The sequence below is a fragment of the Melospiza georgiana genome, chromosome 6, assembly GCF_028018845.1.
Source record: "Melospiza georgiana isolate bMelGeo1 chromosome 6, bMelGeo1.pri, whole genome shotgun sequence".
Lineage (NCBI taxonomy): Eukaryota > Metazoa > Chordata > Aves > Passeriformes > Passerellidae > Melospiza > Melospiza georgiana.
The window spans coordinates 57192107-57206658 of NC_080435.1; the positions used below are offsets into that span (position 1 = coordinate 57192107).

General features: G+C 40.9%; 1 protein-coding gene across 3 annotated transcripts in view; it reads left to right on the plus strand.

Annotated features, from left to right (window-relative positions):
- The first annotated feature begins 552 nt into the window (after positions 1–552).
- The window catches only part of ESR2 (estrogen receptor 2), a 40535-nt gene continuing 26535 nt past the window's right edge, over positions 553–14552 (plus strand). The window contains exons 1-3 of one of the 3 annotated variants that reach the window (XM_058026975.1): positions 553–773; positions 9656–9827; positions 11061–11533. In XM_058026975.1, the coding sequence (XP_057882958.1) occupies positions 11100–11533 (434 nt within the window). In that variant the 5' untranslated portion in view covers positions 553–773; positions 9656–9827; positions 11061–11099. Of the gene's footprint in view, positions 774–7680; positions 7755–9655; positions 9828–11060; positions 11534–14552 lie in introns of those variants that run through there. The other 2 variants (XM_058026977.1, XM_058026974.1) reach the window with 2 other exon arrangements.

Below are 14552 nucleotides of genomic sequence, written 5' to 3' on the forward strand. Positions count from 1 at the left end.
AAGTGTGTGAGCGGCTGTGTTGCAGGCTGGGGTTAAAGCATACATAAGCTTTTTTTTTAAAGCATAAAAAGCTTTGTTTTACATGCAGTAAAACAAAGCCATTATCCCAAATGGGTTCCAGTTAATTTGCTTTTCTTGAAAATGAATGTAGCTACATTGAAGAAAAATACCCCCCCCTTGTCTGTGTTTGTGCATCTGTTATTTAAAAAACAATGCCAAAGGAGTTTATTTATTATGCTGCCCAAAATGTCTAAGATGAGTACATTCCTGCTTCTGAGCAAATGTTAATTATGTTTCAGGTTTTCCTGTGACAAAGATATAAAAAGTTTGATTTAGCCTTTTAAAAACCTCAGTGTCTGATGCCAGAAAATGCTGGTTAATTAACCTTCAGATTTCTGTGCTACATATGAGAATGCTTGGCTTATAAAATGATTCCATCATGTAAGAGCCTTAACTGCAGTGAACGACAAATTCAGAGGCTTGTTATGTCAGAAAGGAGGAGGAGGAACTTGTGTTTAGGTCTTGCCTTCAGAGGGAAAGGAAACACTGATAGTATCCCTGTAACCTTGCACTGATGAGCAGGCACCACATTGCTTTGGCAAGATTCATATTTGAGATCTGATGACTAAGTGGTGGTGGGCACAGCTGCTTTTAGAATCAGAGATAAAGGAAAGGAGGAAAACAAATCCAGAATTGCTATGAGAAAATCTTGCTGACATGTAATGCTGTCAGAGCATTTATAAAGAACAGAAACCCCATTCAGTGTCATTCAGGTACGTGCTATATTGAATGGAATATTTGTTGTTGTAAATGTTGCCAAAGGTCTGCAATTGATAATCTCTGGATTTTTGAACAATAGCCTCTGTGAGGGAAATGAGATAGGTAAATTATTGAGAGTGTTAATTTTGGTTCCAGTGTAAATCTCTTCTTAAAGTCTATCAGTTTATGCAGATTAAGTGATCTTCCAATGGGCTTGGGGTTTTTAAATATTTGTGGGTACAGAGAAAATGATGAAAGTTTGCTATTTTTTAGGTCTTTGGCTTAAGAATCTTATTAGAATAGGATTGCTGCACTGAGAGCAGAAGGAGTATTTTGGTACATACATGGTGTTTTAAGGTTTTTGGGAAATTCCACAGATAAATATACTAATAAAAGCTAAATGCCTCTTCCAAGCATCATAGCAATTGGTAAAACCTGATCCAAACCAAATTGGGGTTACTGGGGCTCTCTTGACTTGACTTTTGAAATTCCAAGTCTCTCACTGATAAATGTCTCAGGTTTTGTTTTGACAGTTCTGAAGTACTTTTCCCAATGGAGTCAGTGATATAGATTTACACTCTTTTATTAAAATCTTCAGCTTTAAGAAGGATCTTCCTCATTAGACAATAAGATCCAAGCCTGTTTTTTAAGTTTGCTCTTGGCACTGCTAAAAGGTTTATTTAACAATAACTAAAGATTGGACAGCACATGTGTAAATTTTCATCAAACACATCAGAGCCTTGCCTGAATGCTCATAAAAGACTTTTGGCTAGAAATGGCAACAATGATCTGGTATTTAATCCTGGATGCTTTATAACCAGGGTTTTATTAGAGAAAATAAATTACAGCCTGGAGAGAGGATGGGATAAACAGCAAATTGTGCAGTTTATACCTTGGAATGGTTGGTAAATGTGCTATTTCTTTCTGGGAAAGGGTTCAGCCTTGTCATACAGAGACTGATGCACAATTGCAATTTGTGTGTAGAGGAAGTTTTGATATGATTATGGGTGGATGAGAAACTGCTTTTGGACATAAAGTCATTTACCATTTGCTTCTGATGTGCTCGGTGTTACCAGCAATGTGTTTCCTCATCCATATCCTTGAAATTCCTTGCTCATCTGTTGTCCCCACGAGAGGGGGAGTTCTAAGACTGGTGCTTTTACTGAAGCAACAAATACACGTTGTATTTCTGATTTGAAGCTTGAAAACTTTTATTTGGTGTTTGAGAACTTTATTAAAAGTCTTCTTTCTGTTTATGAGCAAAGTTCAAGTACTTCTCTGTGGCTGTCCTCCGTTTTGCTTTCCTTTCTGAACTTCTCTGTACATTTTAAAATCAGATGTATCTTGCATTTTGCAGACACAGTGACTGCAACACAGCATTAGTGGAAGACAGCTGTAGTGTCTTCCCTGTCAGGCTGGTAACTCTGTGTGAGAGTGAACAGCTCAGCTTCCTCATGCTCTAAAAGGAGAAATAACAATAAAAATTTTGGACCTGAAGGGATGGAGCAAATTTGATGCTTCTTTGCAGTTTATCTCATCAGTGCTGTAAAGGAGAACCAGTATGGAGCTTCAAGTATTGCTGGAGAAAGTGGAAACACACAAACTATTTTATATCCTTAAGAATTTTTTGGCTGATTACCTGAAAAACTTTAAATATCACAGGAAGAAAATGCTCATAGTTTTAGAGGCGTTCTTAAAATGTTGCAACTGCAGAATTGTCTTCAAGAAGTCAGTTAATGTGTCTGTAATGATGTTCTGATCAAGAATGATTAAAATATATTAATTAAAACAACTATAAATCCAGTTAGTATATGATCTCTTTAAATGCTCTTAGTTTTAGTTCTGGTCCCTGAATATTGGCTTAAAGGTAAAAGTAGCAAGGAGCTTGCAGTGATAAGGGATGGTGATCCAGGGGGCTGACCAGGTTTTATATCCACTATTTTACTGTGCTCCTATTCAGCTATCTGCATGCTTTTGCTAGCAGGAAAGAAATATTCACACAAAAGAGTTTGCTGGTCCATTCCTTGAGAGACAGGACATAAGTTCAGCAGGCAGAAATTCCAGAATATTTTCTAAGATTTCATTTTAATAAGACTAGGAGGGCATTACAATTTTGTCTTAATTAATATGTTAGACAAATGTCCATCTGTGAGAGTCATCAACAAAATTCCAACTGACTCAGGATTTTACTCGCAATAAAAGGCAGGTTTTCATGTCTGGGTTAATGATGAGACAAATCTGGAACAGCTTGCTTTGTTTAAGGGACTAAAACATATGCACAAACTTTTGTTACCTGTGGATGGTGCTAAATAAATCAGACCTGGGACTTCATGCAGCTTTACAAGAATGTTTCAGAGCTTGAAAGGCAGGAATAAGCAATGCCTTGGTTTCTGTGCTCTTTCAGTGATTTAGTGATGGTGGAGAAAAAGTAAAGGCATAATGACTCATTTATGAGGTGATTTTAAGTATTTTAAGTCATCAAAAATCAGGTATCAAAAACTGCATTGAAAAAACTTTATTTTAAAGAAGTTAGAATAAAATTGCAGAGGCAAAGATATTTAATCTTGAATTTGCTGTTAATGTGAAAGTGCACAACAAAATTAATGCAATTGGAATAGCCTTTTACAGGAATTCCAATAAGAAAATCAATTTACTATAGCTAAAGCCAGATAAGCAGCCAGAGGAGTTCTGCATTTTGTACATATTCAGACATAGATTTCATTTCTATACCACTGTAGATAAGATTGCTTATTCAAGTTTTATGACTAAAAAGACAAAAGTTTTACACTTCTAATTTACTCTTTGGCTACCTAAATTAATCCTATAGCATGAATCATTTGCATTGTAAAGAGGCTGTCTGGAAGAAAAACACTGTAAATAACACCATTTTATTTGGGGGGAGGAGAAAGTAGAATAAGACATTGCAAATTGGTCTGACAGGAAAAAAGTCCACTGCTCTTTCTTCACTCTTTAGGTCACTGAGATCTGAAATGATTATTCCCTGACAACATTTCTGCAAGGAAGGTTTTCTTTTGCCAAGGATTGCTCTGGTTATCACCATTGCTCCCGAGCCTCACAAAGCAGGAGGTTATTTGAGGAGCCTGAGGCATGGCATGTCCAAGGGAAAGCTCAGCCAGGAGCAATGAATCCTGCATTTCTGACATCCATGCCAAACAGAACCTCCCACCCTGGGTTTGGAGCTCTGGCAGGTCAGATCTGCCAGGATGGTGGAGCATGAACTGCAGAAATGGATGAATTCCCATGATTTGTGGATGTGTCCCACCCACTTGTGTGCCCAGACTTGTTGCCTGTAGATTGCCAGGGGTTTTAAGGGGCATTGAGGACTTTTCTCTTTTCTGCATTGGCAAAAGGACTTTTAATCTTTGCACTGGTCTTTATGCCCAGTGAAGAACAGCTGCTCCCAGGGAAAGTCTCATCTTTGCTTTCATCAACAATGAGATAGTGTCTCCCCTGAGAGTGCAGGAATTTTCAATTCCTGCTCTATCCCTATTGCCTGATTTACTTGTTTTTCTTCACATATTGACTTTTTTAGCCACCATCTCTTTCCTCTCAAATTTCTGCCTGGCATGAGTGCATTGCTGCAGGCTCTGCTCTCTTCATGCTGCTGTATATCCTCACAGCCCTCAGTGGGGAAAATGCTGTGGGAAAAGGGAATAAAGGAGGTGGAATTTTCAGTCCCCAATTTATTTATCATACAAGAGCTGTTGATTTGTTGTAAGAGTAAATAGAAGGAACTTGACTTGAATCAAAAAATCTCAGCCCCTGTGCCAGCTCATGTCTATACCCTGCCAATAACAGAGAGAGTTATTCAGAAACCCTCCAAGCTGTGTTAAAATTCGACTGGGCAAAATGAGGAATTTTATCCATGTGCTTTTTCTCTTGTTGAGGGCAGAGGGTTGAGCGTGGCACTCTGCTCCTCAGCAGACTGGAGTGATGGAACACCTTTGCTGTGGTGTGGGCTGTGGGATTTAGGTGTTGATCACTGAGTTTGCTGAGCACACCAAGCTCTGGTGCAGTCTCTGCTCTGCCCTTGTGGAATCCCACCTGGAGTGCTGCATCCATCTCTGGGACCCTCAACACAAGGAAGAAAAAGAAAATAAGATTCAGTGAGTCCAGGCCATGAAATTCATCAGAGGCTGGAGCACATCTCATACGAGCACAGGCTGAGAGAGCTGGGGTTGTTCAGACTGGAGAAAAAAAAAAGCTCTGGTACTTCCAGTGCCTACAGGGGCTCCAGGAGAGCTGAAAAGTGACTTTTTACCAGGATGTGTAGTGATAGAACAAGACAGAATGGCTTCAAACTCAAAGAGAGGAGGTTTAGGTTGGATATTAGGAAGAAATTCTTTACTGTGAGGGTGGTGAGCCACTGGCACAGGTTTCCCAGAGAAACTGTGGATGCCCCATCCCTGGGAGGGTTCAAAGCCAGGTTGGATTGAGTTCTGAGCAGTCTGATCTCTTGGAATGTGTCCCTGCCCATGGCTGGGAGATTGAAATTAGGTGATCTTCAAGGTCCCTTCCAACCCAAACCATTCATGGATTCAGTTATATTTCTATGAATACACTTTTTGCAAATGACCAGAAAGAAATGGAGTGGACGAAGACATATGTGCATTTGTTCTAGGACACTGTCATTAAGAAGGGAAATGTTGACTGAAGGAATTATTTCCTCCTGGATCCAAGGAACAGGTGTATTCCATGCTGTTGGGGCAGAGCTATGGTGTGGCAATCAAAACAAGAATAATATTTTTAGAATTAGCTCCCCTAACTGGTATGTGCTGAGAGACCCAAGTGTGCTTCAGAGATGCTGGATGCAGGTGCACATCCCAGATCCACAAAAATCTAAATCTCCAGGCTGGTCTTCCCTGCCCTTTCTTAAAGCATCAGATGCTTTATTTTTAAACAATGAAGTTCTTACTGGAAAAGGGTGCTGTTCTTTGTACTGGCTCCTGCCATGACACTGGTGAAGATTGAAGCATTATAACAAAATCCTCAGCTAGATCCTTGTAAATATAACTTCTGTAATAATTTTAATAGATGTTTCTTTTTTAATAGAGCACACTAAAATTTTCATGCCGAAATGCAAATATTCTTTTTGACCAAAAATTCAAAATAATTGAAATAATTGCGTGGAGAGTAAAGAAGCTGAGGTGTCTCAGTTTGCATTTGTATTCTTGAGCAGGACAGTGGCTTTTCATTTCTGGTGTCTGAAACCCTAAGTCTATGAAACATACTTAAGAGATGCAAATCATAGAAAGCTTAAATCCACTCTCGGATCTGGTAACATTTTAATGATCCACAAACTTAAAGGCTAAAAACTAGTAAAGTCAACCTTAATGCTAGTTTGAACTGAGATCTGAAAATATTTTTCAGTAATGGGAAGGGAAACCTAGAGACCAATCAATCAAACATCCTGCTCAAAGTGAGTCTTTTTAAATCTTTCCAAATACTGGGATTTCACAGCCTTTCTGGGTACTCTATTCCTGCTCCTAATTCTCACTGTGGAGATTTTTCCTCATGTTTTACTGGGATTTCCCTTGCACTGACATGTGACTGTGATCTCCTGAAAAAGAGTCTGGACTCCTTGTCTTTGTAACTCCAATTCAGGGGGTAGAAGACTGGAGTTGTGTATTCCCCTAGTGGAACAAATCCAGTTCCTTTGGTGCCCCCATGTCACATCCATTGAGCTCTGAAATGTATTTATGAACATTTAGAATAATGTAGGAGTTGAGTAACTTAAAGGCTAAATAGGCTAAAGAGTGCTCATTTTGCTTGTTTCAAAGTATTTTTCCCTGTGTGATTTTGAGCTGCACTATTTTATTTAGAGTAGGTCTTGATGCCACTGAGAACAGGTTATTAATTTATTAATTTTGGAGGATGAGTACAATATCTGAAGTTTGGACAGACAGCTGGATTTTCCATTTTGCTTCCCTATCTCTCTCCTACTTGTTGCATCCAGTCCTTCTCAGGTAATAATAAACTTGTTTACTTGCCTGCCTTCTGTTGGCAATATCTGGCACTGCTGTGTTTAATGAGTAATAAGCTTGTCACAAAACCTGAAGCACAAGTATCATCCACATCAGGAATGACTTTCCTTTAGTAATCACTTTTCCAGAAGATGATTCAGTTTGTTGCTGCAGGGAGCTGTGTAAAATGGAACTGAAGAGAATATTAATAGAATACTCTGTGAGATGACTGAGGATCTTTGGCTGTGGGGTGGTGGAATGCACGCTTGCTGAATCACCCTTATTAAACCCAAAGGCACCAGGATTGCACTTTAGTCTAAGCCTAGCAGAGAGAAAAATGTCATCTTGATTCTCTATTGCAAAAAATCTTTACTCAAAATATATGTGAAATGCTAAGCAGTTTGTAGTGTATGTTGATGGAAGGGTGCCTGAGAACATCCATCACTGCCTTGCATTTTGAAGTGTTGTGCTTTTCTAGGAAAAGCTATTGTGCTGTGTTCCCAAGCAGGCACCCTGCCTTCTCTACCTACTTTTCTCCTTTCCAAAACTAAAAAAACATCCCAAACAACCAAACAACCCTAAAACTGGAAAAAAAAATAATTAGTTTTTTTCCCACAAGGCTTTTAAAGAGGTACTTGGTATAGGGAATGTGCAGTAAGAGGCTTTCAAGTTTGTTGAAATACGTCAGATGGCTTAATTATTTACCCATGTGTCTGTTTGACTATGACATCTAAACCAGCCCTTGTGCCTCATCTGGCATGTCTTGCGTGGTGACTCAAGATACATTGTTGTTGTAGAGTTATTCAAAGACAAGAAACCTATTTTTTAATTTTTTTTTTTTTTTTTTTTTTTTTTTTTTTTTTTTTTTTTTTTTTTGCGGAGAACATTAATAACATTAATTTTTTCCCTATATCCTCATGGATAGTGGTGTCATCCTCAGGGTGCTGGAGCTAATGAAGCTGCTTTATGTCAGAAGGGAATCCTGCCTGTAGTGCCTTAGGTTTGTGAATGGTAAGTGTTACTTGAGGAACTGGCCAGAATGGCTATGGTTTACTTAATAATTGGCATTTCAGTTGTTGAATATCTCGCTAAGCTAAACTGACTTCAGTGGACTGAAACATTTGCAGGCTCCCAGGAGACTGGGATATAAAAATAATAGACACCTGCTTTGTTTCTGTGTCTGGCACAGATCTACTGCGGAGCTGACAGACTGCATCTAAATAATGTATTTTATCATTGAATCTTGCTTTTAAAATCTTTTTTCAGATGAAGAGGGCGTGTTGGGACAGGAGTTCACTTTAGGAAATAGTTCATTTCTGTTTCACGAGTAGAGTTTAAAATATGATGACATTATACTAGGATGGAGCAAATTTATTAGCTATTGCTCTACTTATTGTAATCCTTGCATTAAATGTGGTTGTGCTTCCTTCTGAGGTGTTGGTGGAGCTTTTCTTGAGCCTTGGATCTTGAGATCTGTTTCCCTCATTCTTCAGTTCTTCTTTAAGACACATAACTTCACATTTCAGCAGGCAATTTTTAGGACCTTCTGAGCAATAATGCATAATTTCAGCAGTCTCACTTTATTGTGAGTCTCTGGGCTCCCCATTTGAAATTCCCTGGGTGTAAAGAAATGTGATCAACATGATCTCATGCAGATCCACAGTGTACTGTGGCTAGACTTTTTCTGCTACCCAAGTTAATAATCTCAGGTCAATACTGTTATTTTTTCACTACATTGCAGCCTGCTGAAGACCACGAGTACAGTTTTCTTTAACCTGCTGGACCCCAGAGTCTCCTTCTCTTGTAAATAAGTTATGAGCAGTGTGTTTTTCAGGAAGGCTGTGCTGACTCCTTATGCTTGTGTGAACTCTTCCCCTAAAACAAGCTTCACTCTTGCTTCTGGCAACTTCTGTGTATGTTTCTAAATGCTCTGCGTTGCCCTTTGGAGACAATATCTCCTCCTGCTAAGCTCACACTCATTAGTGGATTTCCTCTGCAGAAAAAACATGACTCAAATCTCAGCTGATTTCTGTTCATAAAATTCCGTAGTAGCAGCTCTGTGTTCTCTCTGCTTTTGCAGTGTGCAGGCATTCATTTGCTAAATGCTGAGGGAAACCACACAGCCAGTTTGCCTGCTGCAAAAGCTGGCACAGCACAATGTCCCTGGCTGGCTGGAACAGAGATGTTGCTGTGATGCTGCTCAGGCCCTTCCCTGCAGAGGCTTTGGGGTTCCCCTGTGCTGCGTGTCCTTCCCAAGGAGGCAGAGGCACAAAGAAAGCACAGACAGCTTTCCTTGGACGTGCCAGATCCTCTGGCAGAGTGCCCATGCTCATCCTGAATACCTGCAGCCTCTGAGACTGCAAGGGGAATTCAGCTTGGCTTACACTGAATCTTTAAATGTGCATTGAATCCGGTGTGCTCATTTGGCTCACCCCTAGTAACCCCTGAAAATACTCCTAATTTTCTTTTGTTCCATCATTTCCTTCTAAAAAAATCACCCACCCCGAAACCTGGGAGTGATAGCACCTTTGGTTTTATCAGTGGTTTTTTGTGGTGAATTTGCACAATGCCTGGTTTTTCCTGGATGGAGGAGGCTGTGAAGCATCTGCTGGGGGCAGATGAAGAGTGTGGGTTTGTGAGGGGTGAGGTCAGAATCCCCTGCTTGGGCTGCACTGGAGGGCCAGTCCAAGAACTGCTGGACACAAACAGCTGCTGAGATATCTCATTTTCCTGTTTCCCACAAAGGAAAAAACAGCAGCTGGGTCTAAAGTGCCGGAGCTGATTTAAATGAGTTTCTGGTTACTTCTACACATATCTTCAGTTTCATTGCCAGATGCAGAGTGAGGAGCAAGGAAAGACTCTCAAAAATCCATTTTAGTCAAAAAGACTATATCTTACATTTTCTGTTAAAGCTTCTGCTCTCAGTCCTCACCCTAGAGGAGAAAGATGTATCAATGGCCCAAGGTGGCACACTAGAAATGCCTTTGGGCTGAGAGCCTTGGGGACAGGGAGGTTGCTGGTACTTCCACAAACCCATGCTTGAATCTTCCTCATCTTCTTCATGGTCATGTGAGGCAAAAAAAGGTAAGAACATTTAGCATCTATACCTTGGCCACTTGTGGAATAGCATAGCTGTGGGTGAATGTTTAGTTATCCTGTGGTTTCTCATGTTAGGATCTTATATGTAAAAGTACATTGCAATATCAGTTCTGGGGCTGAAACTTGCTCTTTTGGATACAGAATTGTTTTGAATTGCAAACTAGGTCTGTCTTCAGAGCTGGAATGAATTGCAGATTAAACTCTTAGTGAAGAATAAAGGAAAAATGTTTTTAATGCTATAGTAAAATAATGCTTCTAGGACAGTGGTCTGTCTCAGGAGGATAATTTTGGTGGGCTTTTTTTTATCTTTTCAAATTTCTTTTCTCTCTTAAATAATTTGTGTATGCCTGAATCTGGCAAAGAGTGTTTACAGTGGGCAATTTAAGGTCTTGTTTTGATGGCTGAGTGAGATGGGAGATAGAACAGGGGGTAGTTGGGATGGGGATGGAGAGTTGCAGGGAATTATGAAACTTCTGAACCTCATGAAATCACTTGAGTTCTATTGTCAGCTTTGGAAATATCTGCATTTTATGACTTCTGCTTTTCTAATGGCTCTGTGCAGAGCAGCTGTACCCAGGCACCTCTCAGTGATGAAGCTGCACCTTGCTGAGATCCACTCCCTGTGTTCCTCCTCTGTGCAGAGGGATGTGCCGTGGAGTTGTGGGTTTGGAGGGTGTAGGGGATGTGTGTGTGTGTTTGTCTGCTTTCACAATGCCTGCTGTGACATGTTTGTGATGGAAAAGGGAAGCACCCTGGAGCTCCAGGCTGAAGGCTGTGGTGCAGTTAGCAGCAGGAGATGGTGAGTTGTTATGAAGAGAATTGATTTCTCCTCCATAGCTGTGGACCTTGGGGTAATTTTATCTCTGATAGAGAGCAGATTTACCCTGTTTGTAACTCCTGGTAATTTGTCATCTTTATCTTTGTTTCAGGCAGGCCTCAAATAGTTTTGTTCTTAAAATTATTATTATTTTTTAAGGGAGTCTGAACTCAATATGTGTTTTAGCCTTTATTTTTAAGGATATTCTAGAAAGCTTTCTTTTACTTAAAGGCAGTGAATTTGTACATTGACCATTTAAGTGTATTTGGAATGCAATGTGTTTTAACGAGACTTTTTATGTTTTCTGGTTTACTGGTTCCTTTTTTCTTTCATTGAAAGACCTAATGCAGAGCTTTTTTGGTTTTTAATTCTTTTTTTTTTTTAATTCTTTATTGTCTTAGGATGAATATTTAAACAGCCCTCTTCAATCTTGCTTCAAAATGTCCCTGTGCACATCTTCTCACAAGGACTTTTCTCAGTTGCTGCCACTTCAGGATATTGGATGCAATAAAACAGAAATTAAAAATTCACCTGCTGGCGTCATCTCTCCAGTCCCTTACAGCTGCAATCAGTCCACGCTGACAGCAGAGCACAGCCCAGTCTACATTCCCTCATCTTTCGTGGAAAACAGGCACGAATATTCCACCATGGCGTTCTGCAGCCCCGCCATGGTCAATTACAACATCGCCAGCAATTTTGGGGACCCGGAGGGCGTGGCAGCCAGGCAGACCTCGAGCCCCAGCGCCCTGTGGTCTGCTCCTGGCCACCTCTCCCCTCTGGCTCTGCACTGCCAGCCCTCCCTGCTGTACGCGGAGCAGCCCAAGAGCCTGTGGTGCGAGGCGCGCCCCATGGAGCCCGTGCTGCCCGCCACCAGGTCAGTGATGCTTGCTGCTTTAACACCTGGATAAATATTGTCTACGGCTTCCTTAGCTCAAGGCTTTGCCTTTTATGTTTGAATTAAAGTGCTGCTCCCTCTGAAAAACAAAATGCTGCAAAAAAACCTCCATGAGACACCAAATCACCCAGGGAGTGTTGTGTGTGTGGTTTATTTGGTTGTGTGTGTGGTTTATTTGTTCGTGTCCGTGGTTTATTTGTTCGTGTGTGTGGTTTGTTTATTTGTTTGTTTTTATTGTATCTTCTGAAATAAGATTTTTTTCCCCAATACCTCCTTAGAGTCCTATACACCAACACAGAGCATTACAAATACCTTCACCGTGAGAACAGTTTGCACTGCATAAAGAAAAGTTCAAGACTGCTAGACACTATTTTGTGCAACAAAATTAATTTTGCTCTGGCAGATTAAGTCCTTTGAGTGAAAGAGGTAAATGCTAATTCTTTTTGCCTTTTCGTACAATATTGTTTGAATTAATTTTTACCCAGATTATTTTTTTTACTGCTTCTAATAGATGTGAAGGCTTGTTGTTAACTTGGAATTCGAGGGAAATGTTTTTCTTTGCTTTTTGGCTTTAGTATGAGCAGTCACACAGCAGCATGCACCACATTAAAAGGTGGCTGCTGCTGAAAAAACCTGACTTTTTTTCTTGCTGCTGTTCCCAACTGACTTTGTAAAGTTGCTGTGAAGAGCAGAGTCAGAGGCTAAACTTTCAGCTGTCTAGAAACTCTGTTTGCAAAACCACGTTCTTGTTCTGCAGATTTACTGATATTGGAAACCCTAACCAGGGTCTGGGTCATCATCTGATGAAACTGCTCCATTCTTGGGCACATACTTGTTGGATGGATTAAAGCTCAGGGCTGCAGGTGCTGTTCCTGCTTCAGCAGCTGGATGTTTATTCATAGCCTCCTTATTTAACTTCAGCAGTCGTTTGGAGCATGAAAAATAGTGTGTCCTGGGAACAGTTTTAGTCAATGGTTAACAAAGGATTTGTGCTATTTTTGAGACTACCCACACTCCTTCTGCAATGGATGGGCTTTATGGAGTGCAAATATGCTCTCAGTGTAGGTGTGTGCATTGGGAAATATTCTTTGGGCAGCACTTACATACAGAAGAATTCCCCAAGCAGCTTTGATGTGAGCAGGGATCACATCCAAACTCTTTCTACTTTGATTAAGGTTCCAAAATTTTGACAACCCTGGGAAGCTTAGGGTTTGAAGCTGTCCAGATGTTGGGACAGCAGCTGGAATAACACAGGAGCAAGAGCATCCTGTCTGATGCTCTGCAGTGTCCTCTATAAAACAGACAGAAGGAAAGATGAACCTGTCCCATTGGAGTTTAAATAAATAAGTCATCAGCTATTTTTATGGATATATAAGGACTATTGCTTATGCAGCTGATGATGACCTAACTTAAAGAGAATGAAAAAGTTCTGGAGTATAACCTTTTCTTCACAGAATGGTTTGAATTGAAAGGTGTCTTAAAAACCATCTAGTTTCTTTGCCATGCACAGGGACACCTTCCCCTAGACCAGCTTGCTGACAGCAGAAGGGTGACTAGGAGAAAATCAGTGATTTATTACTTTAAGTGAAGTCTTACTTCCTTTTTAGAAAGGTAGTATTTCTATATAGAACCCAGCATCATAAAATAGAGGGGAGTACTAGGAGGTGTGAAGTGATAAATCTTTCACCATGTGAAAGGTTCCTCTGTGGCCACCAGGGTACATCCCCTGTTTTCCTGCATCCTTTACTGCAGGAGCATGGTGGGCGTCCATCCAACCACTTCCAGCTCACCTGCAGGAGCTGGCAGCTCATTCCTCTGCTGAGCATGGGGTGCCCCAGTCCCACAGCAGCTGGGACGTGGTCTCTATCCACACATGGGGCTGCCCTCTCTGGATTGCCCCGTGTGTGGAAACGCTGCTGGAGCTGCAGAGTCTCAGGGTATGGGATGTTTACCTGGAAGCCCTGACTGTTTGCAGGCTCTGTAGCCCTCACAGACAGACAAACTGATGGGGTTTGAGCCTCCTGGGGTGAGGCTGCAGCTGTCACAGATGAGCTGCTCTGGTGCTGCTTGGCCCACAGCAGGAATTTTTTCCAGATGGTTCTGCTCTGTGCCAGCTGTTTGCCAGGAGCCTGAGGAGGCTTTGCAGCTTGCTTGTGTGCAGGGTGGCTCTCATTAAACTTCTAAGCAAGGAAAGAAAAAGTGCTTTTTAAATACACTTGTCATGAGTGGGTGAGGTTTTTACCAACAGTCCTCACCCAGGTGTTGTGGTGTTGTTTCTTCTTTATTTTCATCCATAACCTCAGTGTTTTGTCAAGGGCAATAAACATTGATTTCCACAGCATATCAATCAGTCACAGAGAGGCTCTCCAGCTGATTTTGAGCCTCTTCTGACCCTCACAATTGGGTAACATTTCCCAAGTAAAGCTTAAAGACCATCTAGAGACCATCTAGTTCCAACCCCTCTGCCATGCACAGGGACACCTTCCTCTAGAGCTGGCTGCTCAGAGTAGAAGGATGACCAGGAGAAAATCAGTGATTTATCACTTTAAGTGAAGTCTTAATTCCTTTTTAGAAAGGTAGTATTTCTATATAGAACCCAGCATCAATACCTATTTTACTAATGTGAAACGCCAAATCCCTTTTGCTTCCAAACACAGGGGAATAGGAAGGAGTAGGAATGCTCTTCCCTCCTTTCATTTGCAGCAGTTTAGGAATGTGTGATACATTCCTAAACTCCCTTTACTCTTGGGGAGAGTTCCTCCTCACTGGTGATCCCAGCATGGCAGAGAGGGAAATAATTCAGTGATTCACCAACCCATTAATGAGGTGTGTGTGTAATCAAAGACCCAGTTTGTTAAATACTTAAACACTCCTCTGCCCTGCTGTAGCTGAATGAATTAACGTTTTGAAAAAATCTCTCAGAAACTTAATTGCACAACAAATATCTTAATTTTTCTGTTTTGAAATTTGCTCTGAGAAGCACCTTTTCCTCCTTTCT